Here is a 26,754-nt window from a genome sequence, read left to right on the forward strand (position 1 = left end):
AGCAGTTTTAGCGGGAGGAAAATACTTATATAAAAAATTTTCGGCCAACGCCCTCCAGGTAGTAATTGTTTATTGTGGAAGAGATTGCAGCCATCTCTTTGCTCTGTCCCTCAAGGAAAATGGAAACAATCTCAGCCGAATGGCATCATCAGTTGTTCCATTTATCTTAAATGTGTCACAAATCTCCAAAAAGTTAGAGATATGTGCATTGGGATCCTCGTTGGGCAATCCTCCAAATTGCACGCTTTGCTGGATCATCTGGATAACATTGGCCTTTATCTCAAAATTATTGGCTGCTACAGCAGGTCTGACTATACTCATTTTCGTCCCATCTAAAGATGGTCGAGCAAACTCGTACATCGTCCTCTGATCGTCATTGGCCTGGGGGTCATGGTTTTCCATCGTGTCTAGTCTATCCACAGGTACCTCAACCTCAATCTCCTCCTCTTCTAATTGCAACCTCTTCCTTAAGAGTCTGAGGGATCGTTCTGGATCAGATAGAGGCTCTATAAGATTCGAGTTTGAGCTCCTAGTCATAAACTACCTGAAACCGAAAGTCCACACAACCACCAATCAACAAAAACAATATAATAATAAATAATAAATAATAATAAAAAATAAAAAATAAAAAATAAATAAAGAATAAATGAATAAACAAATAATGACTAAATTAACACAAAACAATTCACTCTAGTTCAATTCTTTGTTTATCCCGTAGCGGCGCCAAAAACTTGATGGGCTCTTTATGCAACCTACACCTAAGGCGGTGAACCTGATGCAGCCTAGCACTAGTGAGTATCAAGGTCGTATCCCTGGAGATCGGGTGAACCTAGAGTTACTCGCTTGCTATGTTATCTAGTCCGAAATAGGGTGTGAAAGTTCTAACGTACGAATGGTTATGAGTGCAAATAAGTAAATGAAGAACAATGGATAATCAAAAGACAATTGCAAAGAGAGAAACAAACCCAAAAGGGAGCCTAAGTGATGGAATTCTAAAGATGGATTTTATGGATTGCCGATCTTGCTTACCCGTGCCTAAATCTTGAATTGAATCCTGGTTCCTCTCTCGAGCTTACCGGATTCCTAAACCTGCACTAACCTAATGGAATCTCTTCCTATCGGATTACTACAGATTAGCATTAAGTATTATTTAAAACTATTAAGAGTTATTAGTTCTTAATCCTGCGAGTAAATCAACCTTATCTCTAAGAGTTAACTACCAGTTCTTACTATTCAATGTCCAGTTGTAACAAGCATTTCTCAATGTCAAGAAACAACCTAATAAACAATTAATCCAACGTCTCAAATTAACTGAATCAAACTTTTATTCTTTGAATAGCAAGAAGATTGCAAGAATGACAATTATAAAAACTAACAATTAAGCATAATCCATCAACAAAGGTGAACCCTAATGGATTCAAAAGATCTAGCTACTCATGTTCATGGTTAAAGCAATTAGGGAACAAAATAAGGAAAAACAAATTAAAGGCATGTACACCCTTCTCTTTCAAGCTGAATGAGAAACCCTAAATTTGCAAATTCGAAATCTCAAACCCTAGTTGCCTCTTGAATGCTCCCAAAGTTTGTCTTGATCTTCAATTCGATGTTGGAACAAGTGAAATCCCTCCTTCAATTGATGAAAATCATCTCTCAAGGTCTACAATTGAGGTATAGGAAACAATTAATTAAGTGTGTGTCTTGGAATTGAGTCCAAAAATCATCCCCTCTCCAAAAGAACTTAAAATTGCCTATATAGTTGATTCAGCATGGCCGGAGTCCAGGCTGTGATGATTCAAGACGCACGAGTCCAGCGATCTTGAATCTGTGGAGTCTGTTGTCTTGACTCCTTCCAAGCAAGGCGAGCCACCACAGGCCGTGCTAGAGGCCGTGGTGGCTACAGAAGTCATGCTGAAATGGCACAATTGGGGATAGCCTCTTGGTAATTCAACACGGCCGGAGTCCAGGCCGTGCTCAACCCTCGGGGTGATAGTTCTCACCCAATTTGATGGATTTTGTTCCGTAATCACACGTATTTCCCTCGATTATTGATGGTGTCCTTCGAAAATGACCTGAAACGAGAAAGGAAACAAAAGACAGGTGATTCTAGCATAAAACGGGATAATCATGCATAAAAATGTAAACAATCGGGCATGAAAACATGTGTAGTATGATGCTTATCAAAACTCGAAGGGTATTTTATACTGAGCTCAAAGATTATTCAGATGAGAAAGATTCATTTTAGAAGGGAAGACATGGTGATCATTCTCGCCATTCTCAAGGGAAGAATCAAGGCTTTGAGCCTCTTCCTAGCGAAAGGAAGGTCCCTCTCTACTGGCATGCTCGAAAGAAGGATTCTAGGAGTGAGTTGGACAGGCTCCTCTCACCAACAAACTCAGCGATAAGCTTTTGAGAGGGAAGTTGAGAAAGAAGCAAAAATAGAAGAAGAAGTAAGTAGAAAAAGGCAAAGGCACTTACTGGTGAAGGATTATGGTCTACAAAAGACAAGATAAAGGTAGGAAGCAACCAAGAGAATATGTTAAAATAAAAAAAAGAAAAATAGTTACATATGGTCAAAGATAGAAATGGCAAAAATAGTTGAAGAAGAGAGAAGTGGGAATTTATAAGGAAATCATAAGGGTAATTCAAATTATCAAAAAAATATCCTAGAACCAATGATATTATGGTCATTTGGTAAAGTATAAGTAAGAAGTAATGCTCATCATGGTAGGTGCGTTATACAAAACGTTAGTGGACATGTTAGGCGTCTTATCTACTAGTTGTTTGAAATTTAAAATATTTGACAAAGCATACCTTTTGCTCGTGCTTGTTGCCACTTACTGAGAAACAATAAACTCGTAATACAGCTAAAATGGTCAAGCATAAACGAGCATAATATACTGAGCTTCTCAAGTAAGAGAAGGGGATTAATGATAACTGAGCATTATATGCCGAGCTGTTATAGCCAAGAAATGCAGGGTTGACCAAGTCCAATTCCAAGCATAACTGGGAGTCTTAGAAGTCAAGTCATGGTCAGACTCTACTTGAAAAATCTAACACGACCTAGGACTTTGATATATGACCAAGAAGACTAATCCTAATGGGATTAGGAGATTTTACATTTATGAGGTCCTACTCTTTGTAGGACTAGGAGACCCTTAGTCTTTATAGAAGAACCGCCACACAATATGTCAGGTACATTCATTTCTAAACTCAATACACACTTACCTTCATAATATCATTACTGACTTAGCCATCAAAGTGAGTGGCCGGAGAATCTCATCCGGTACTTTCTAACCATTGTTTCAAGTACTCTGAAGCTCATATCAAACTTAAAGATATTGTTGATAGCTTATATTTTTACCAAATTATTAAATAATTATTATGTTTTATATTTTTATATAGCGATGATTATGTACTAATAATTTTTTAGAAATAGTTTTTTTCTTACAGTATGCCACCAAACAATTGATTGGTTGCTCTATAGCAATTAAATGAGGCATGCTAAAGGTGAGGAATGTGTGGCGGAATCTAGAATTCATCTTTTTTTGAACTTGGCAAACATATGTATGAAATCTTTTGATTTTCATTTCATTTGATCGCCAGAGTCAAATGAGTTTTTCTTAATGAATACTTATCTCACATATTATTTAATTATTATGATGCTAATAATAGGTTTGTTGAAAATTTAACTAACTCCCCATTAATTTATATTTATTTTATATTCATAATATAACTTTTTAATAAAAAAGCTAATTTTTAATTTTTTTAATCTTTTTCAATAAGTAAATAATTGTTCAAGAAAAGTAATCGAAAATAATTTTTCATAGATTTAGAAATCAACCAAACAATAATCATACATTAACTAAACATCAATCACACATCAATGAAATTATTAAATTACATAAACAAATATAAAATAAATAGAAAATAATGAAAAATTTAAAATAAACAATAAAATAAACCCTTTCTTCAAACCATTCACTTGTTTTATTATCTCCTTTATCAGTTATCTTGGTCATGTCTGTTTTCTAATTTAATGGTACCAAACTTTAAAACTTTTGATGATAATCCTAGTTTAACACCTATTTTTGAAATAAAGTACAATTTGCCACTAATCTTGTCATAGATATTCAATTTAATACTTTTCAAAATTAATAGAACTTTTAGTTCAAACATTTGTATCATTGACTCAAATTAACCCTTTTTTGAAAATAATGAGAGAGAATCACTCTCTTGAAAATAAAATATAATTAAAAATTATAATATTTTTTAAAAACTATTTTATAATTTTAGTACAATTAATGTAATTAAGTAATAAGTAGCTATTACCATCATTACTCACGTTGAAAATGCTCTCAGCACTATTACTATTGTGACTGTCTCTTTCAATGTCATTATTAAGAAAAAAAACAGTAAAAACACTATAGCAATATTTATTTTTTTATTGTGTTTTATTTAAATATCAATGTATATTTCTAATCTAAATATTTTAATATAAGAAATTAATTTTTATTTTTATTTTTCATTATGTCCACTCTCTTTTTAGGAAACTTGTAACTCACTCTTTTTTTTTTTTAAATAGAGCTAATTTGAGCTAAATATGCAAAAGATTTAGACTAAAATGTCCAAAAATTTAAAAAATAACTAAATTGAACCCAAAAAATAAAGTTAGTAGTCAAATTAAACTTTATTCGCCTACTTTTAAGTGAATCCTAACATCTACTTCTAAACAACTCGGTTTTATGGAATTAAATTTTTAGAAAATATGTATATAACTCCATAAATAGATATTATGAATTAATAAATAACAAGGAAAGAGACTATCTTTTATAAATAATTCTAACGCAATTCATCATTATATTAAGTAAAACATGAGGGGAAAGTTGTTGTTCCAATAAAAAATTACAAAAGAAATGAAATTGAAAACAATTCTTTATAGTTCTGAGAATCAACTAAATATCAACCATACATTAAAAATATTATTTACTTATAAAAAATTTAAAAAAATAAAAGAAAAATTATAATTCAAAAAAATAAATGGAAAATAATTCTTTATATATATGAAAATCAACCCAATACATTTTAAAATTAATTAAATATCAATTATACACCAATTAAATATCAACAAAATTATTCAGTTACAAAAAAAATCTAAAATAAATAGAAAGGAATGAAAAATATTAAAGCTTCATCACATATTGTCATATGTGGTTTTAGAAATATTTTAATTTCAATGTCTTATGTGGTTTTAGAAATATTTCTTTAATTTTCAATGAAGAAAACTTTAGAGTAAAAAAAAAAAGAAAATATTTTAAAATACTTGCATATAATTTTCTATTTTATAAAATCTTAAGAAATTCTATTACAATAGAAAAATGTATAAAAATATGACATAAATAAATTAGGAAGTAACGCCATGTAATTTAGGGGAGAAAGCAAAAAAGGAGAGAGGCTAGGTGTGTGACTGCAAGTAGAGGATGCACTAACGAACTCAATCACAACAGTAGCAGCGTTGGACGACAACAAATGGCGACTAAACTGGTTGAAGAGATTTCGGCAACTGAAGCTTCAAATAAATTATCACACACATAAAAGTAAAAAAAAAAAAAGGTATACTCTCCTGAAAAAACAAACTACTAAATAAATAAAAGCACATTAAACTTTTTAATATTATATACTATAAAATTCAAAAGTATTAAGAAATTATATAAAAGAATTAAACACATAATATAAGAATAAAAATATAAATAAGAACATATATAAATATATTAAATAGAAATTTAGAAATAATAATTTTTCAAAAAAATAAATTTCATATCGAAACTTAAAAGTATAAACTATACATATATAAATATTAAGAAAAATAAAATCAAAACCTGTAAAAATATTAGAAAAGGGAATTAGAAAATTAAAATACTCTACATGATTAATATAAAATTACAAATTATCAAACTAAAAAAAAAAATTGTACAATGATATGCAGAAAAACACAATATACACTGATACAGTGTTTGGTTGAGATTCAAAAATATTTATAAAAATTTATTTGAGAATTTAAAATTTATATACTTTAAATAGAGTGAAGTTTAATTTAGTATTCTATATAATCAAATTTATATAAAATTAGTTATAACTAAACTAAATTTTAAATAAAATTTTCAAATGAGTTTTATATTATCAAATACATTTCATGATATTAAAGTATCTCTTATAATTTTATTATTATTATTATTATTATTTTATCTTAAATGGAATAATTTTTTAAAAATTTTAACTAAATATAGTACATTGGACAAATAATAAAAGGAAAGACGTATAAATTTTATAGGAAAAGAAAAAGATGTATAAATGACAGGTACAACGTAAAGAAAACTAAAAAAAGGAAAAAACATAAAAATGTAATAATTTCAAGAAAAAGTATTACCCTGTGTAAATTCCTTAAAGAAAAAAGAAAAAAAAAAAAAGAAGTGGTCCTTAGCAATATAGTTATCAAAATCCCTTAATGCAGAGTTGCATCATGTCACCCAGGGGAAATAATGTGGTCTACAATATTTATTGTAACAAGTTAAGTATACAGACAATATAACATCTAATCGTGGGATCTAACCAATTCAGAGGGCCACTTGCACATGACCCAATTACAAATAAAGGGCGATGAATGAAGGGATAACGTAATATGGCTTCCACCCAAACTGATTGTAACCAAAGGCATGGAAAAACTTGAAAGCAATGTTTATGTATGCATAAATGGATCATTATATACCATTTCATTTTAAGAAAATATATAAAAGAAAAAATAAAATTAAAATAATAAAATTAAAAGAAATATTTTAGTGTTATGAATATAAAATTCATTAGAAATTTTATCTATTTTGTTATAATTTAATTTAGTTATAATTAATTTAACATAAATTTAATAATATATAATTTTAAATTAATTTTTATTTTATTTAAAATATATAATTTTAAATCTTATAAAACAGAATTTAATATAATATAAATTAAATATTTCAACCAATAAAATATAATATAAGAAATCCATAACATTAACATAAAGCTTCCGATTATTATTACAGCACCCAATGGAAGTTGATAGAAGTGTTAACGTTGGTGGACTTAAAAATGTAATTAATATGGAATCCACGTACCATATCAATATTATGAAAAATTCAAATAAAACTAATGATGGTTTAAATAGCATTCCCAGTTTATAATAATATAGAAATTCCTTCTGCTATTAGTTATTTCATTGGTTTTATTATTAAGTTAACGCGAAAGGATAAAAATGCCCTCTAATTGAGAAAAATAAAAATAAAATGGTAAATTACTATTCGTCCCCCACTAAATTTACCATATTAAACTATTTAGTCTCTCAATATTGTTTATAATATTTAATCTCTATATATCATTCATTTTTTTCGTAATTAATTTTATCTATAAAAAAATAATGTAATTTATAAAAAAATATAAAAAAGATTGTTATTTTTCATTATTTAACAATATATTTCGCGATTACAAAAACTTTTATATTTCTTATAAATTTATCTTTTTTTACATAAATCATTAAATTTCATAAAAATAATTATTTTTATAATATCATTTAATTTTTCACAACTGGTAAAATTTATAAAAAATTAGTATAATTTGTAAAAGAATATGAAAAAGATTGTCATCTTTTGCAATGTAACAATATATTTTGTGATTACAAAAAATTTAGCATTTTTTGTAAATTTGTCATTTTTCATTAATTATTAAATTTCGCAAAAGTAATCATTTTGTAATATGATTTATTTTTTTGCTAATAGTAACACTTACGAAGAATTAGCGTAATTTGTAATAAAAAATATGAAAAGGATTATCATCCTTCATAATTTAGCAATATATTTCATGATTATGAAAAATTTAGTATTTTCATAAATTTGTAATTTTTCATAAATTATTTTCATAATAAAATTTATTTTTTTATAACTAGTAATACTTACAAAATTAGTACAATTTGTGAAGATACGAAATGAATTGCCATTTTTTCTAAAATTTAATTATTATTGTAATTATAGAATTGTAAAAGATTCAATGGATCACCATTCATATTTACTTATAAAATCTAAAGAATAAAATTTAAATTAATTAAAAATCAATCATGTTTAAAATAAAATAAAATTAGTCTGTATTAAATAAAATCACCTTAAAAAACATCTTTTATATATGTCACTCGTTTAAGTAAATTATAATTACACTAGAATTAATTATAAAAATTATTATGAATATTAAAAAAGTCAAATTTAAATATTTTTGAAATATATAGGATGATATCTTGCGTTAAATATTATTTATTTCTGAAGTTTAGTATAATATACAAATTTATCTTTGTATTTTTATTTTACATTAAAAAAATTAAATTTTAATAAAATTAATTACTGTTATTTTCATATTAATCAAATGACTAAACTGATAATTTAATATTATAACTTATTTCTTAAATTTATTATTAAGTATCAAATTAGAATAAAATCTTATTTTTAGTATAAATTAATTTTGGTGTCTAATTAAAATAATTTATTTTATTTTATTTTAATTGTTTGTATTTTTTATTTTTAGCATAATTTAATCCTAAAAAATTAAAACTTCATCATAATTTAATCCTAATAAAATTTAAATATATTAAAAATACTTATTTGTTTAATATTATTAAATCATATAGTAATTTAATTTTAAATTTCTAAATAAAATATATTAAAATTTATTATTTCCATTACATACTAAAATTAAACTATAAAAAAATAAAAAATTTATTCGTATTAATCTCATTTGAATGGTTGATAAAAAATTTATTTTTAATCCTGTAAGATTATTATGATTTTTTCATTGATCGACTTGTAAATTTCAACGTTTCTTCTATAGAACTCATTACTGTCTTGATTATTTTACTAAATTGAAATATGGTAGTTTAATTTAATTTTTATTTTTAATATAGTTTAACTCTAATGTAAAATAAATAAATAAATAAAATTTAAACTATAAATATTTATTTTATATTAATAATTAAATTAAATTATATAGTAATTTAATACTATTATTGTAAATATATTAAATTAAATTATATTAAAAATAAAAAATAAAAAATAAAGCAAGAAAAATAATATTAATTAATTATTTCAATTAGACAATAACACTAACTTATGTTTAAAATAAAATTTTACTCTAATGTCATAATAAAATTAATTTTAAACAAGTTTGATACTTGATAATAAATCTAAAATTAAGTTATAATTTTAAATTACCAATTTAGTCCTTCAACTAATAAGAGTGAAAATAATAGTTAATTTTGTTAAAACTCAAAAAGGTCTTAATGTAATTAAAAAGTACAGAAACCTACTTGTGTATTAAACCAAACATCATAAAATAAATAGTATTTAGCTTTTATATCTTTATATTCCTTTTCAATTTTTATATTTGTTTATTAATTTTATATATTATTATTATTTTATTCTTTACCGTATATCTCCTATATAGTTCTTTTAACATATATATATATATATATATATATATAGAGAGAGAGAGAGAGAATGTTAGAATAGAGCGACAAGATAAGGCTGGACTAGAGGACTCATCCGGCCTGGAAGAAGGAGAATTGAACAGGGGGGTAGGCCACAGCCCGTAAGGCAGTTTGGAGTAGGCCAATTCACGTTAGCAATCCCTTGCTTAAGAAAATATGTAAAGATCAATTCAACCATACACCCCTGAGATTTTGTTTTACTAGTCCTTCTATTCCGTCACTGAGAGAGCATTTAAAAGGTAACAACTCGCCAAACTGAGAGGCCAAAAGCATATTGCACATGAATCAATAGACAAAGTAGATAGACCAGAATCGGATTTGTGAGTTTTCAAAAAAGAATTTTTCCATTTCTTTTTAAAAATGAAAGAGCTCTTTCTTATGCAATATAGGTCAGGTAAAAATTCATTCTTTTAATTATAGTATGAGTGATATATACATTGGCCCTTTATATTTATGTCTTATTTTTTTCCAATAGGTCCTTGTATTTTTCATTCGGTAACATTGAGACTTTATATGTAATAATGAAAAATTTTAAAATTTTATTTACAACAAATATTCAAATTCATATATACAAAAATCATAAAAATGTATTTTATAATAAATATTTAATAATGTCTTAGTTTTTATATTATTTGTTAAAATTAAATTTTATATACATATATATATATATATATATATATATATATATATATATAATTTGTCTTTCTTTCTATTAGTTTATCTTTTGTTTTTATTAATCAAAACATCAAGTATTAGTTAATATAATTGATTTAATCTAATGAATTAAAATTTTAATTTAAATAAATTAAAATCAAGTAGTATCATTGAAATTAAATTATTAAAATAAAAATATAATTTAAATCTAAATTACAATAAATCCTTACTATTCTTATAACTTAAAATTTAAATAATAATTCTCAGGGGATCATATCAACAAAATAAAAATACAAGGGTTTACTGTTATATAATTAAAAATATAGGGACTCAATTTCACAAAATAAAAACATAAGAATTTTGATATAAAAAATCTAGAAATTATTTCTACATATGCTAACAGTATGTATAATACATATATCCTAAGTACCGTTAGAAAAAGATTTAAATTTTATAAAAATAAAAATATAATAAGTTAATGTCTGACAGTACAACAACTTAATTTGAAAAAAAAAACGCCAAATATGGATTATTTCTATAAATAATACAATTAATACATACTAGAATGACAAATATAACCTTCGCTTCTAACATTGATACACATGACAATGTTAGAAGAATTAAAATTAAATATTAATAACAGAAAAAAGCACAAATTCAAGAAACAATAACACACAAATATATATGTATATATACATATAGTAAATTCCTCTTAAAAAAAAATGTATTCTCACTGGGGTTAATATTTTGATCCATCTGTTCTATCCCCTCCCTGCTATGCATTCTATCAATTTCTTCCATCTTTAAATCAAATTCCATATTCCCTCAGTTATCCAATTCAACATTACCATTTCTATTTACTGTCACTCACATTTTATCAAACTACATGTTATTATTAGGGGGGAATTTAGAAACTCCAAATTTGAGAAATATTGCACATGAACTGGTGATAAAACTTCCACATAAAATAGTGATAAAAATTCCACAAGAAAACATTGAAGCTACAAAAACAATAAATTCAAAATAATTACATACATATAATATCATACTTTCTAAGGTAAGTTTTCAAAAAAACAAATGGAGTCTTTTCTATTACGAATTTAGACATTTAATGTTCTTTATTTTAAAAAAAAAATTTAAAATATAAACTTTTATTTAAAGTCAATAAATTCTTTATATTTTACTCTAAATTATAATTTATTTTCTCAAATATTAATACTGTTAATTTTTCTTCCCTCATAATTATAAATTAAATTCTGAATTTTATATTTTTTAACAGTTTTATCAATTTATTTTAAAATTTTAAAATAAATACTCATTCTTTTAATTTATTTTTATAAATATTTTCTGATAATAATTTTTTGTACTTACTGTAAAAATATTAATTATGAATCAGCAAAAATAATTTTATTTTCGACTTAATAATATAATCATTAAAAATTTCATATATATGTATTTTTTTCACATATTTTACATTTCAATGCAATAAATTTTTTATTAATTCACTAATTTTTATATTAGTAAGCAAAACTGATTTGCATCATTTATCTCACAGGAGAATTTCAAAAATTATCATTAAAAAATATTTTTAAAAATATAAATATTTACTCTAAAATTTTAAAATAATTAAATAAAATTATTAAAAAATAATAATTAAGCCTTTTCTTCCCATTCCTTTAAACATTTGCTAATATAAGATAAAAAGAGCTTACATATATCAATAATTAAATATATTAAATTTATAATGTATTTATTAAAATCAAATTAAAAAACATTCAAATACATATTTAAATACCTTAACTCTACCGAATTAATCACTTTAATACTTTAATTTTTGATATAATCTAATAAACATCTTAATTTATTTTTTTATAATGTGACTTCATTCAATATATCTAATATATATTATTTAAAAATATTTAATATTATTAAAAATAAAATACACGAATATTAATATCAAAAATTAGAAATACTTAACAAATTATAAAAATAAAATTTAGATGTTTATTTAGATTAAATTAAAAGTTCTAATTTCGAAGTGACTAAGTAACCAAAAGTTTATGTTTTTAAATATGCATTCTATCTAAATGGTAACATTTAACTCTTTAAATATGAAGTGTTAAACCAACTTTTTTTTTATATTTAAAAAATAGGGTCAATCATTTTATAAAATTACTATAATAAAAAATTTAAAATTATAATGAAAGAATCACTTAAAATTCTTCTTAGTATAATAATATAACAGATTTTTTTTTAAAAAAAAAAAGAATTAAATCCCGTGTTTAATGATAATTTTAATAACGTAAGAAAGAGCTAGTAAGCAAAACATAATGCAAACTTAGCAACACCAAACAAAAAGAGAAATAAAATAGAACTTCTCTAATCCTCGTATAGATTTAATAAATGGTCCATGACATAACAACTCTATAATCATCACCTTTTTAATTGCTTGTAGCAACAGCCATAAATCATCCGTGTTGAGATTAATTTCAGTGACAATAAGACTTGACAACTAGCATCATCAAACAACGCATTAGAAGTTTGGAATCCAGTCTGTCATCTCAGCTTCATCTGTGCAAATTCTGCTGCCAAATTCATGGCCGCGTCCAAATGTACTCCTTCTGTTCCCTGAAATGAAATATCATTTCATCACAACCAATGACTCAAATGATAATTGGCAGAAAGTTGAAGCTAAGACAGAAGTGAATCTCCAGTTATGAAAAGATCTTTTCACTGTCTCTCAAACTACATCCTATTCCCTGGAAAATTAAGTTCAAAATCCATGAGAAAAAGAATTCTGAATGACAATTATATGTCAGTAGTGTTTTCTAGCAGTGGCGCAGTTGTTAGTGACGTCGTATACATATTCAAACTTTTGCAGGCATAAATACCAAGCTTTCCATCAGTATCAATACTATACGAACCTGTCCTGTGGCAAGACCGCCCTTTCCTTTCCCACATCTTCCATTCAAAGGTTTCAATGCCGCAGTTAACCACTCAGACACCTCCAGCTGTTTGCTCTTGTCTCCCTTTTCTGCCACTCCCGCACACACCACAACCTTGTTTGTAGTTTCATCTATACTAAAAACCATAGCAGAAAGCCCCTGTCCACCGACCAAAATACTATTAGCACTACATTTGCAAGGATACAAAAAAAATGCGCTATTTAAAAGAATCCAAAATTAAAATCCACAACAAAAGACTGAAAAGCTAACCACCTTCTTCTGTAGGACTTTGGAAACTGCCTCACGGACTGCAGCTGCATCTAAACCAACATCAACACGAGATATGCAGAACTGCTTCCCTTCTGAAGCAGCTACTTCGGCCATCTCTGTTGCTATCTTGACAGCCTTCTGCATATTTTCTTCAGAAATCTTCTTTTGTGCCTTTCTTACTTCATCCTGATAAAGAGATTTTGTTAAGAATCAGAAACAAAATTGGGTAGAGGTAAACATGTCTTGATTAACCATCGCTGAAATACCTGAAGTGCAGAGATCTTAGTTCTAATGTCAAATTTCTTGGCTGCTGGAATAGGTGCCGAGTCCACACGGCTTTTTAAAGAAGCTACTTTCTGTACAATGACAAGAAAACAGAAAAAAATAAAAATTGAAACATCATAATAAGCTACTTCCCAGATGATGTAGCGAGAAGCCAAAGCAGTTAATCAAATGAACTGGAAGCTCTTTCAAATTCAAGAAACCTAGTAATTAATGATCCTTTACTTCATTGTCTGTGGTTTGAAAATAGAATGACTTATAGTACCAGCACTCGCATCATTTATTCAGGAAGCATTGTTTAACTAAATAATATAGTCAACACTCTACTAAATAAAAAGTATCCAACTAATTTTACATACACTGGCAAAGATATCAAATGGGAGGAGATAGAGAGAGAGAACATGGTAAGAGCAAAGCCACATCTCCTAACCGATTAAATGAAAGGAAGTTTACCTTTTCCAGCAAGCTTCCTTCTGTCTTGGATATCTCATCAGCTTCCTGCTCAAGTAAGGATGCTAGTTCCATGGCCTTAAAAGCACCGTCAGTTGTAACAGCAGTTATCCTTCGTACTCCTTTTGCAATTCCCTCCTCTGATAAAAGAGCAAATGCCTTTGCTTCCTTTGTATTTGAAATGTGCGTCCCTGAAGTTTTTGTTTTGCGAAGAAAAAAGGAACTGTCAATGGAAAACTTAAAGCATGCTGGGCCTACAAAGCAATAGTTAGAAAATAAGAACCTCCACAGAGTTCTGCTGAGATTGATGACCATTCTTTATTTTCTGGATCAGCTAGGAGGTCCTCAACTTTTCGACCAATTGCCACAACTCTAACAGGATCAGGATAGACCTGCACCAAAACAGAACAAAATGAAGAACTTAATAAATTTAGAAAACTCAATCCCGAGCAATCAAAAGTTCCATGTCTTACTTCTCCGAAAACAGCTCGTAAACCGTTGATACGCTTCGCTTCAGAAAGGGTTGCTTCCTTTGCAGATACTTCTAATTCAGCTTTGATTTGCTCATTTACAATTGACTCGATTTTCCTTAAAAGCGCAGGATCCACAGGCTTTCCTGTATAAAGTTCATTGGCATATTTCAACCAAACCCACAACAAGAAATAGGCATATTGAGCAAACCTTTCTCAAGAGACAACCCCTCCCCCTCCTCCCCAAAATACATGAACTAACAAATTAAATAAAAGTTACCATGAGAAAAATCAAATCTCAGTTTTTCAGGAAGAACAATCGATCCCTTCTGATCGACATGATTGCCAAGTACTTCCTGAATTCATATTGAAAGGCCAACAAAGAAAAAAGAACACCTTAGAAATACACTTCTTTTCCATGCATTATAAATTAGAGCATTTATGTATGAATGGCAATCCAGCATACCCTGAGGGCGAAATTCAACATATGCGTACAAGTATGATTGGGGGCAATGAGCGTTCGCCTATCATAATCAACCTGCAGAATTCATTAGGGTGTTGAAAAAGGCTATAAACATAAAGAAACTATCATATTAGTTGTATAAAGAAAGTGAGCTTGAATATCAGTTTCCAGGTATACCTTACAAATTACTTTATCCCCCACAGAAAGTCTGGGAGCCGCTCGAGTAAGAGAACCAATATGAACAACAAAACCTCCAAAAATTTGCACATTGGAGACTTGAAATGACCCAAAAGTCCCTTCAAGTGATCCCGTATCAAAAATCTACAATTAGAACACTAATATTTGTAAGACACTTTCCAGGAAAACAGGGCGGCGAGGATGGAAGAAATAACTACACACTACATCACTGTCTTAACAAGGAGTTAGGACAATATAATTGGCCTATAAATTCATGTAATTCTTGCACTTGAATGCACAAATTTTTGCCCATATTCACAATTACACATCTTTTGGAGGTAAGCTAACCAATTCCAATCGCACAATACCTGACCACCTTGCTCAGCATAAAAGCTTGTAGACTCCAAAACTATACCAACTTCATTGCTAGAGGTAGTACTTCCCAAGAACTCAGTACCAGTGTAGATAGCTTTTATTACACTTTCATGGTCCTGAAAAGAAAGTGTCAAGAAAAAGCAGTTAGCATACAGGACATACGTTTACTCGTATAGGAAGTGGTGAGGTTGCCAGGACTAGCACTGAAATGATATTTCCTTATAAACAGGAAGAATAGAAATTGCTAAACAACAGTTGAACCTAATAATTCTCAGAAGCCTAAAGACATGGCTTTTTAAGATTGTTGTCAAAAAGGATAACAGACATGGGACAGAGTAACAGACACTTTTTGGCATTTGTGCAAATCAGTGCTCACTAGGACATGTATCAATTGAGGACAGTAAGAAAAGATTGGAGGATTATTTGCCTGAAGACGACTAGAGTGCAGTTATCTTTAGTCTAGAGACGACTAAATGAGGCAGTTCAAGAATTGCACAAACTTATGTGACTTTATAAGCCCATATAAATTTGTTCAGATGTTTCTTGTGATCTAAATCTTTTCAGACGATTCTTGTGATCTAAAAACTTGCAACAACCAGAGCTTGACAGATGAAAAGGATATAAATTTGACCACTGCAAAGCCCATCAGGCATACTCACACCCCTTTGCAAGTTCTTCAACTAGCAGGAACTCACTGCAGTTATCATCCATGACAAACATACTTCACAACTCAAGATACCATTGCTGACAAACATAACAACACATTGAAAAAGAAATAAATAGGTGACCAAGTGTAGATGGAAAATTCCAACCCAGCCACATCTCCAGCCCCAGGAATTTATAGGAGCCCATAACTCAACTTTGAGGATAAGGAGATCAGGTTCAATGAATTTACTTTTTTTTCTTTTCATTTATACGTAACAGAAAGTAGTTCTATTCAAACTTGTCCTTAGCTAGCGTCTCAAAGGGCATGCTATTAGTAAACATTAAGGAGATAGCAAAACTAGTCATTCCCAATCTATACAATTACTTGAAAATGGTATCCCTAGTAGTTAATTGGAGATAGATATATTCCTTGGACTCTTTTAACAATACACCCTCAAATGGAAAAAGCACCATCTTGCATACTTCAATATATTACTCAAATTACACATGGTTCTAGTAAAGTGACAAAATAGCAACAATAAAAAGATTGGAATTAATTATCTTTCTCCACCAAGGCCTCGGGGGTTAATTGAAATTCCTTACAAGGGTAAGATTAAAACAAGAAAAAATAAACAAGGAAGATCATACACACCCGTGCACACACCACTCAAAAAAAAATACTGAGCTGCAGTATAGTTGTGCTGTTATCCATAAGAAAAAAAATCCATTCATCCTAAAATTGGAGACTTTGAAACAGTTGGATATTTGTGTCCATATTAGAATAAAGAAATGGCTACCCAGTTTATGTAGCACAGTTCCATCCGCCCAAAATTTAGATACAGTGCCAACTTTAGAAAAAAAGCAATCAAACAACACAACACTTCCACAAATGTGCAAACTGAATGCAACAAAACAGTAACAAAAAACGTGACTTGGCAAGTAAATAGTAACATATGCTCTCTCCCTCTCTCTCACCCACCTGGAACCATATGAATTTATAGGAATCATCTGTAACAGAAACACCCTTCTTGTGCAAAGCAGATGTAGCATCAGCATCCATGATGATATCACCACCAGCTTGCTGCCAAGAATGTTTGCAAGAAAAGTCAGATTCATCTCAAAGTGAAAAGTCAGATGTAGTATCCTATTTTGTGTCCTTTTTCATTTACCTCGTATGTCAATAGGCATTATTCAAACAACTTTACTGAATATTGACTAATAGTAATATCAGAATAAGCTATAAATACCTTATTTTGGGCATTCCTTGACCGTTCCCTTGCCTCGTCCATGGCGTTGTTAAAACCCTCAACATCAACCCATAATCCTCTTTCTTCTGCCATCAACTGGTGGGAAACTATTCATTAGGATGCATAGAACACAAAAGAAGAAAGTGTATAAAGAATCAACAAAGTACCCTGCATACCTGAGTCAAATCTAACGGGAAACCATATGTGTCCCATAATACAAATGCATCCTGCAAACAAGAGCTGAGCATGGTTGGATGTAGAAGAAATAAAATCAATTACCATTTCTTTCACTTCCCCAATGCATTAACACTATACATGGCAACATAATCTGAAGGGGAAGGGAAAAATCTCAACTTTTTTCGTTTGGGAAATAAAAACTAGTTAATAAGGGAGGAGGAGGAGGGGGGGATGGGGGGATAATTATTATTTTGTTTGGATAGAAAGGAGGGGATGGGAATTACAATAGTAAAAAGATTAAATAGTACTAAATAAATAATAAATAGAAAAAAGAAAATGTCAGTGTAAATTTTCAACAAAAATAAAATTTACAAGTCATGTTAAATTTTTCAAAAATAATTTTAATAATAATAACTTGAGATCACTACATCCATGCTTCTATCTAAGAGTTGATAAATATTGGGATTGGATAGAAGGGAAGGGATGGGAATTAAAATAGTACAAAATAAATAATAAAAAGAAAAAGAAAATGTCAGTGTAAATTTTCAACAAAAATAAAATCTACAAGTCATGCTAAATATTTGAAAATAAATTTAATAATAATAACTTGAGATCACTTCATCCATGTTGCTATCTAAGGGTTGATTAATATTGGTATCAAAAATACGATAATAAATATAGATAGTCTATTCTATTATTTTTCGAAATAAAGAGCATAAACATGCTAAATATTTAAATAAATATCCATGTTGCTATTATATGTTGGAAGTGAAAGAATCAGGTTTCTTATGATGTGTGTTTTTCAAGTATATAGAAACCAAACACCTTATGTAATGTGAGTCGAGTCCATTTTCTTTTCCAATGTCAAGATTTTCTTTTCTTAATGAACATATCATTAGATATGTAAGTATCATACTAGATGAAGAAAAATCTATTAATATATAAAAGGCTGGGCTTAAGGTCAATCTGCCCCCTAAACTCGGAGTCAATGGGCAATTAGCTCAAAAATTAACTTTTTTGTCATTTTACCCCCCATAACTTGTCCATTCTGGCCAATTAGCCCCAATATCTTGGAACACTCAATGAAAGCAAGTGGCAAGCTCAAAAAATTAAAATATATTTCTTTAAGTACATGTACTTATTTCCCTTTCTCTCCCCCCAAGTTTTGTTTCTTCATCTTTTCTTTACTCTTCTCTCTCCCTCATTCTCCTTTCTTTTTCCTTCTACTTTTCTTATCGTTTTATTTTTTTAACAAACAAATCCTAAATAAAGTAGTATAGATCTCCTTTTTTTCCTTCATTTTCTCCTTTTCCTTCTTTTTAACAAACCCAAATTTAAAGTCCTAAATAAAGTAAATATTTATCATAGATTTTTAGTATAAATCATTCATTTTCCACCAAATCCAAAACCCAAAATCTTAAATAAAGTAATTATCCTTCTCAGACTTTTGCCATAATAAAGAACTCTGCCAACAGTTAGTTAAGGATTTCCATAAATTCTTAAAAGCATGACGTGCTAGTTTCATATGCAAAGATATACACTTCAACTTTACTTATCTGCAATTGGCTGCTAAATTAGTTGGGTGGCTCTTGGATTACAATGGGTAACACTATTATTTACTTTTTAACTTGTTTCTTTCTTAGTATGGTGAAATTTGAATCGATGCATGTTTTACATAAATATAGAGTTCATTCTTGTGCACTTTTATTTTCTTTTAAAAAAAATTCTAATATACCAAGGAAGAAAAGAATAAAATTCTTTATAATAATATTGTATATAATTTCAAAAAATATCTTGCTAATTTTTTTAATTTGCTCAATGCATGTGTTTCTCACGCGCACTTGGTTCTGTGAAAAGTATGGGCTAATTGGCCAGATTGGATAAGTTACAGGCTAAATAGGCCAAGAAGTTAATTTTTGGGTCAATTGCCTATTGACTCTGAGTTCAGGGGGCAAATTAGCCTTCAAGCCCATAAAGCTGGATGCAGAAAACATCGTAGATGAACAGTGTATTCCAATTAATTTTGCCTTGTAAGAGAAAAGTCCATTGTGCTCTCAAAAACTATAAACGTCCTTCCCAAGTAGCCCCTTATACAATACATTGCCGTAACCCTTATAGTAATAGACAACGTCGTTTCAAAGCAAAGCATGTCCGTCTCTATCGCCTAAAACTTCCACGCTAAAAAAGACATCAAAGCCCGTCAGCAAAACCCTGCAAAGGCAGATGCTTGGCAGAGGATATTACATGACTGGAAGAGCAAAGGACAAGAACATGTGTTCTTGGTCTTTTGATGGTGGGTGGAGAAATGGCAGCTCTACCTTTCTTTCTAGTTCTGATAGGCCTGATTTCTGAGATAAGGAGATTGATTGATCTTCTGAGACGTGAATGAGGTCTCACAGAAGGAGTTAGAAGGACCCTCAGGCTTACGCGCTATTGGCCTGTACGTGGACATAATTTCAGTAGCTTTTTTTGTGGCAGAGTACGGACTAAGAGTCTTGATCATGGTGCCTGGCTTCAGTAATCTCAACATGAGGAGATCAAGAGCTGGGTCAAGCAAAAGAATAGTGAAGAGATTTTAATTGGTAGAGGAGAAGAAATAGGATGGTTAGAAAGGGCTGATCTATTGAGTTGGGAATTTTCAAAGCAAATAAGAGAAAGGCAGCATGAAGCAAGGAGGTAGGTGTACGTGTTTGGGTTGGGGAATTTCAGGGCCGATGGATAAGTGTTTGCGTTTTTGGGAGGCTTAGTGATAAAGACAAGTGGGATTTGGACATAGTAGTGGGTCCATACACGCTTACACATATCAGACGTATAAAGAGTAGTTTTATATACTTTCTTTATTGTTTGAATATGTACAGCAAGATCAAATTTAAATTAAAACAATAATTGCAAAACTATTTTTATGCAGTAAAAAGATTAACTTTAAGTTTATTTATTATTATACATTATTTTTATTTTTTATTTTAAAATACATATGATAAAATTCAAATTAAATTAATGCATTAATGATGCCTATAGCATTGCATGGGAAATCTTACTAGTATATACATATTAGGGTACCATTAACATAAAAAATTTATAAGGGTTTATTTGAAATATTATTAAATTGATAAGAGTATCAAGGACTACACAGATAATATATAATTTTTCATTATGAATTGAAATTCCTTAAACCCCAATTTGGGGTGTAACCAATTTCAATTCATAAGGAGAATGAGAGAGTTACTTCCTTCCCCCTTTATTTAGATAAATAGATGACAAACAAGATAGGTTGTAATTTCCCCGTCATTCTCAAGTGAATTATCGCATGATGAATTTGCACAAGTTTATAAAAATAGATAAAAGAAAGAAAAGGAGAATGTTACTTGCCTGTCCACTCAACACCTTCCCCTGAACCTCCTGAGCAGCCTTCTTAAATTTCTCAATTCCCTGAAAATAAGTAGGATTTGTCGATCTGCCAATAGGTATTTCATGTTGCAAAGGTGTAGTACAACTTCCATAAAGAGCAGGCTTAAATAAAACTGACTGACACTATTGCAGCCATTTTATAGAAATAGGTGGAATGATCCAAAAAGAAAAAAGCCAAACCAAAGAAGCAAATGGTACATCTTTTCCTTATTAACTCGTTATTTTTTATGGGATGGCGAGGGTAAAAAAGGGGATACAGAGATGCAATATATGATACAGACATACATCATGTACCTCATATCTATAGATTTAAACAGTAGACCATAGACCATGATCGCATTGCTCAAGGCTGGGAATATACAATTTTTGCTTCACTGAATTACCAAAAAAAAAATACAGGGCAAATGAAGATACGAAAATAAGAAAATTTCTGGCTCTTCCTGTTTCAAAATAAAACTTTAGCTGCAGATCGGCACTTTATTCCTTCATAAGCTATAAAACGGATTAAGAAAACAACAGACTTTTGGTAAAAGACACAGCATTTGGTCTATGAAAGGACTAAAGTAAATATTATGAAACTTAAGGGACCAAAGCCTTTTACCAAAATGTGTAATAGACCAAACCTCAAGGAACCTTGTGATTATCCTAGGAATAAAATAAAACTAGGTTTCACCCATACTGATTATTTAACTGAATCACACATAAGTTATAGACACTATTAATTAGGGTATTAAAAACCAAAGACAACCCCATGGAAAGTACTAAATTAATCCTTACCTTAAGCAAAGTCTTGCCAAAACTTGCTTCCTCTTCTTTGATTATTTCCCTAATGCGTACTTCATTTTGTATTAGCTCAGGGAAAACGTCACCCATCACTTTGACAACAATATTTACAAGTCTGCATTCACCGAAACCACAAAATCATCAACAATGAGAATATTGTGATCAAATGAAACATATTAATGAAATTTAATTTTAATACATGAAAAAGTCAGTTTATTTATTTTATAAAAGAGAATATTAAGCACAATTGCAAGCTCCCAGTAATTATATGATCACAAAAATGGAATTCTATTTTCTATACCTACCCATTGAAAAATCCTTCTTGAGCTTTCAGGACCTCACTTCCATACCGAACAGCTCGGCGAAGAATCCGCCTGAGAACATATTCACGACCCTCATTGCCTACATAGCAACAGAAATATGACAAATTATCAAATTTATTCAAATCATAAGAGCACAAAGCTGCAACATCCAGTGAACAATAACACAATTATCGGTCTTCAATCTCAACTAGTATACCTGGACAAGAACCATCAGCAATGGCAAATGAGAGTGTTCTAATGTGATCAGCAACAACCCTGTAGGCCATGTCAACTCTGTCTACATCATCAGATCCAACTTTTCCAGAATAAGGTCGAGCCCCCGTTGCCTAGATATAATAAAAAGCAAAATACAAATATCAGTAACAAATTAATTTCTACTCTCTTTATAAGCAGATTAAATAAAAAAATAAAAGCACTCTAAAGGCACAGCTAAAAATGGCAACAAATAGGGTTGAAAAAGGCTCAGCCACTTGTAAGCTACAGTGCCACCTGGCACATTCAAGCTTCATCCTATAAATGTTCAGCTTGTTTAAGCTTGCGAGACAGCTTGTTCAGAACCTCGTCAGCTAGCACGCTCACAGGCTTGCTGGTCTTGATACAGTAAGAAAATGCATTAACAAATTCAGTTTTAAATGACAATGCATAGTAATATTAAAATCAAATTTAACTATAGTACCATACACATTAACAGCTCTTAAGATTGGAAGAAATCAAGTACTTTGGAAGAAATCAAGTCCAACCTACAATTTAGTAATTTTCAATGGCTGCAATCATTGTCAAGTCAGTGGATATAAAGTAAATTGTCTACCACAAGGGCACTTCGAGTCTACATACTAATACCTTGAGTAAGTTGTTGATGTCTTGTTTTTTCATACAAACATAATCACAAATGATGTCAGATAAAAAAATCATGAAAAGTTTGTTGTAAGCCTATTTAAATTTGTTCACTTAGTCTTATGAAGTTTGAAAGAAAAAAATTCTGAAAATTTTTATCTAACTAACTTTAAACTACTAAAATTCAAAATTGTAACAATACTACGGTTGAAGTTTCATTTCATATTATACTATGTCAGATTATCTTTGTATAATAGGTTCCCTGCATACATGGTAAACCAAAATAAAAAAACAAAAGACCTTTTAAATATACAACTTTGACATAAAGAAAAAAAGAATGACTGAGTGAATGGAAAACTCACAATTTTAAAGTAAAACAATTAAGATGGGGCCTGTCCTCATATAAAAGTAGAAGCACCCATCTCCATGGAAGGGGTGTGACCTTTTTAGCTTATTCTGAAACTTTCCTATGGGTGCACTTGAAGTCTTTCTTTTTTAATATAAAAAATAAAGAAGTATACTCAACCAAAAAAGTTGGACACTATAGTTAACAATTTATTTTTTTTCAGCTTGTTTTAGATAGATGATCAAGCTTTCCTGAGACAAACTCCAACTTAATGGAACTTGAACTAGCCAAGCTTAAGCTCCAGCTTTAGGTTCAAATCGAGCTTGGGCACACTGAGAACTGACCAGCCGAGTCAGATCCTTCAAGCTCAGCCCATGTCATTGGCCAAAGAACCTATAGAAAAGTCACCTTTGAAATCTAAAAATATGCCCCAATTCCCCCCAACTAAACATTGACATGGAGAAGAAGGCCAAATAAAAATAGTAATTTTACCTGCTGGATGGCATCAAAGATGGGTAAGAACACATCAGTATCATAATTGCTCATCTTATTCTGAAGTACAGAAGTCAATCTCTCAAAACCCATTCCAGTATCAACATGCTTAGCAGGCAGAGGTTTCAAGGAGCCATCACTTTCCCTATTGAACTGAAGGACCATAGAAACATCAGAAGAAGAAGAAAATCAATTACATTAAACCACAAGACTCCACATCCTAATGCATTCGAGTTTCTTGAGGTTGATTTCAAGAATAACTCATGCTGCAGTATTTATTAATTAATAAGCAGAGCCATGACACATTATACCTGAATAAAAACAAGATTCCATATCTCGATGCATGTAGGATCATCATTATTGACTAGTTGAGATGCATCACGATTACCAACTCTATCATAATGTATTTCAGTGCAAGGGCCACATGGACCAGTATCACCCATCTCCCAAAAATTATCCTATTCAGAGGCCAAGAAGAATCAACAAACAAAATTGTAAAATATTTAAAAAGTAAACATCAGAAGCATAATAGAAAAAGTCAAATTTGCAGTTCAAGCATAAATTGGGAAAAAAGCTTTGCTTTAAAAACAAACCAAAGAAGAAATTCAAACAATAAAAAGGTCAAGCACGTATACAAAAAGAAATGCATTGGAAACGATTCTCTATGAATTGCTTCATCACTGGTACCGTACCAACAAAACCATCAAATCTTTTATATCCTTTCACTAGTTCATAAAGATTTTAACTTGTCTCTTTCTAAATTAAGATTTAAAGAAGAGCACATTAACATGGAGAAGTGCCTCCTAAGAGTCACCATTAATCATATACTAAGTGTATGCAAAAGAGAACAAAAACAAGACAAAAATATGAATAACGGCAAAACAAATCCATCAAAAAATTAAAATACTAGTTCTATCTAATATTATTATATGTCCATTCCTTGCCCATTTCTATTTCAAGACAACATCTTTCAAGTTAGATATTCAAAGTCCAGAGCATATTTTCATTCAACAAAATACACAATATTGCAATGGTAGTACTATTGTCAAGGCAGAGATATAGGAAAGAATCAAGAAATCCATACTTTACAACCAAATGGCAGCACCCGCTCAGGTGGCAAAAATTGGAGCCAGAAATCTCTTGCTTCAGCATCAGGAGCAAGACCAGCTTTTTCATCACCACCAAAATAGGTTGCATAAATTCGATCAGCAGGCAATTTATAGATCTGCAAGTCCATAAATTAACCTCATGAAAATCAATCAAAAAAAATTGCAGCCACTTGCACATATTTCAGAGACAAACTGCGATCAATTTTATAACATCAAATAATAACAAGCAGAAAATGCCAAAAGCCAATGAATAAAGAAATATAACGCTAATAAACCTTAGTTAGAAGCTCCCAGGCCCATCCAATCGCTTCTCTCTTGAAATAATCTCCAAATGACCAATTTCCCAACATCTCAAAGAAGGTATGGTGGTAGGTGTCCTTCCCCACATCATCAAGATCATTATGTTTCCCACCTGCACGAATGCACTTCTGGGTGTTGCATGCACGACTTAGCTTACTCAAGGCGGTATTGGGATCAGCAGTCCCAAGAAAAATAGGCTTGAACTGGTTCATACCTATGGAAAACAGAAAAGCAAGAGCAACAAAATAAATATGTATCACACTATTCAATACTCGAGTGCGTTTAGACAGACTTCAAAAAAGATGAAAGAATTCAATTCAATTGAACCGTATTTAGTCAACTTTCATGTGTGGAAAGCTCATAGTTGCTATAATTCAATTTTGAAGAAATGGAATCATATCAAAAAGTGACATGTCTTGAATTCGATTCTTGCAAATGGTTTATTTCAAACAAGACTTCTTCTTTCTAATACACAAAAAATATATATATATAAAATCAACAGTGACTAAAAAGAAACATAAATCAGATAGGAATAAGGATTCTGCTTAGTAAAAGCAAAACAAATTTTAAGAAAAATGACAATTAGGATTTTATGTAATAAAAAGCAAACAGAAATTTTCTTTTTGGAAAAGAAGAGGAAAATCAAAAGATATACCAGCATTAGCGAAGAGAAGAGTAGGGTCGTTGACAGGAACAACAGGACTAGATTTCCAGTGAACATGTTTTTTGTCTTCAAAGAAGCTGATGAAAGTGTCTCTCACTTTCTTCGCAGGCCACTCCATCTCCTGTGGATCAACCCCTGGCATGGCTGCGATGTGCGATAACAAAGGCGAAGAAGAAGAAGAAGAGAAGGAAGCGAAAAGAGTAGCTCTTGAAGGATGAAGGAGAGAAACCCTAGCAGCAGCAACAACAATCGCCGCCAAGAGATGAGGAGAATGAAGAGCAGTTCTGTGGAGAGTGACAGACAGAGATGAAGATGCTGCTGCTGCTGCTGTCGATGTTATTCTCTTCATTCATTTTTAAACGCTAATAGCTGTCTTACCCTCTTCTTTATAATTTCTTTTTCCATTTTCATTTTTATTCTATATTTCGGATCGCCTCGCCCTATTCGCCACTTTTTTTTTTTTTTTCCTTTCCTTTTCCTTTTCTTTGGTAAAATGTGTATTGATAAAATAACTAATAAAAATATGTAAATTTTAAACTTAACTGTCAAAGTACACCTTTTCTGGTAAATTAACGATTTCTATTTTTCAATAATACATTAGAATCTTAAAATATTTAGTATATAATATTATTATTTTATTAAAATAATATGTTAACATAATATAAAGAATTAGTTAGTTTTGAAAATATCACAAAATTTTAAAAGATAAATTGCTAGACCGTTAGTTAGTTTAATAGTATTATTATCTCTTGAGTTACACTAAAATAAATATATATCATATTTA

At 29.9% G+C, this 26,754-nt stretch overlaps 1 protein-coding gene across 1 annotated transcript; it reads right to left on the reverse strand.

Moving 5' to 3' along the window:
- Positions 1 to 12,574: 12,574 nt before the first annotated feature.
- On the reverse strand, positions 12,575 to 26,361 carry LOC8286134 (alanine--tRNA ligase). Its single transcript, XM_015726582.3, has 23 exons — positions 25,962 to 26,361; positions 25,282 to 25,520; positions 24,982 to 25,122; positions 24,209 to 24,355; positions 23,898 to 24,050; positions 22,422 to 22,551; positions 22,208 to 22,304; positions 21,897 to 22,017; positions 21,081 to 21,140; positions 17,711 to 17,761; positions 17,535 to 17,630; positions 17,267 to 17,368; positions 15,636 to 15,758; positions 15,268 to 15,411; positions 15,094 to 15,165; positions 14,908 to 14,983; positions 14,631 to 14,773; positions 14,441 to 14,549; positions 14,161 to 14,348; positions 13,692 to 13,781; positions 13,429 to 13,611; positions 13,135 to 13,314; positions 12,575 to 12,838 (listed from the first exon to the last, which is right to left on the reverse strand). Exons 1-23 carry the CDS (start codon positions 26,317 to 26,319, stop codon positions 12,767 to 12,769), a joined length of 3,075 nt encoding a protein of 1,024 aa, XP_015582068.2. The 5' UTR covers positions 26,320 to 26,361; the 3' UTR covers positions 12,575 to 12,766.
- Positions 26,362 to 26,754: the final 393 nt, after the last annotated feature.

The sequence above is a fragment of the Ricinus communis genome, chromosome 8, assembly GCF_019578655.1.
Source record: "Ricinus communis isolate WT05 ecotype wild-type chromosome 8, ASM1957865v1, whole genome shotgun sequence".
NCBI lineage: Eukaryota > Viridiplantae > Streptophyta > Magnoliopsida > Malpighiales > Euphorbiaceae > Ricinus > Ricinus communis.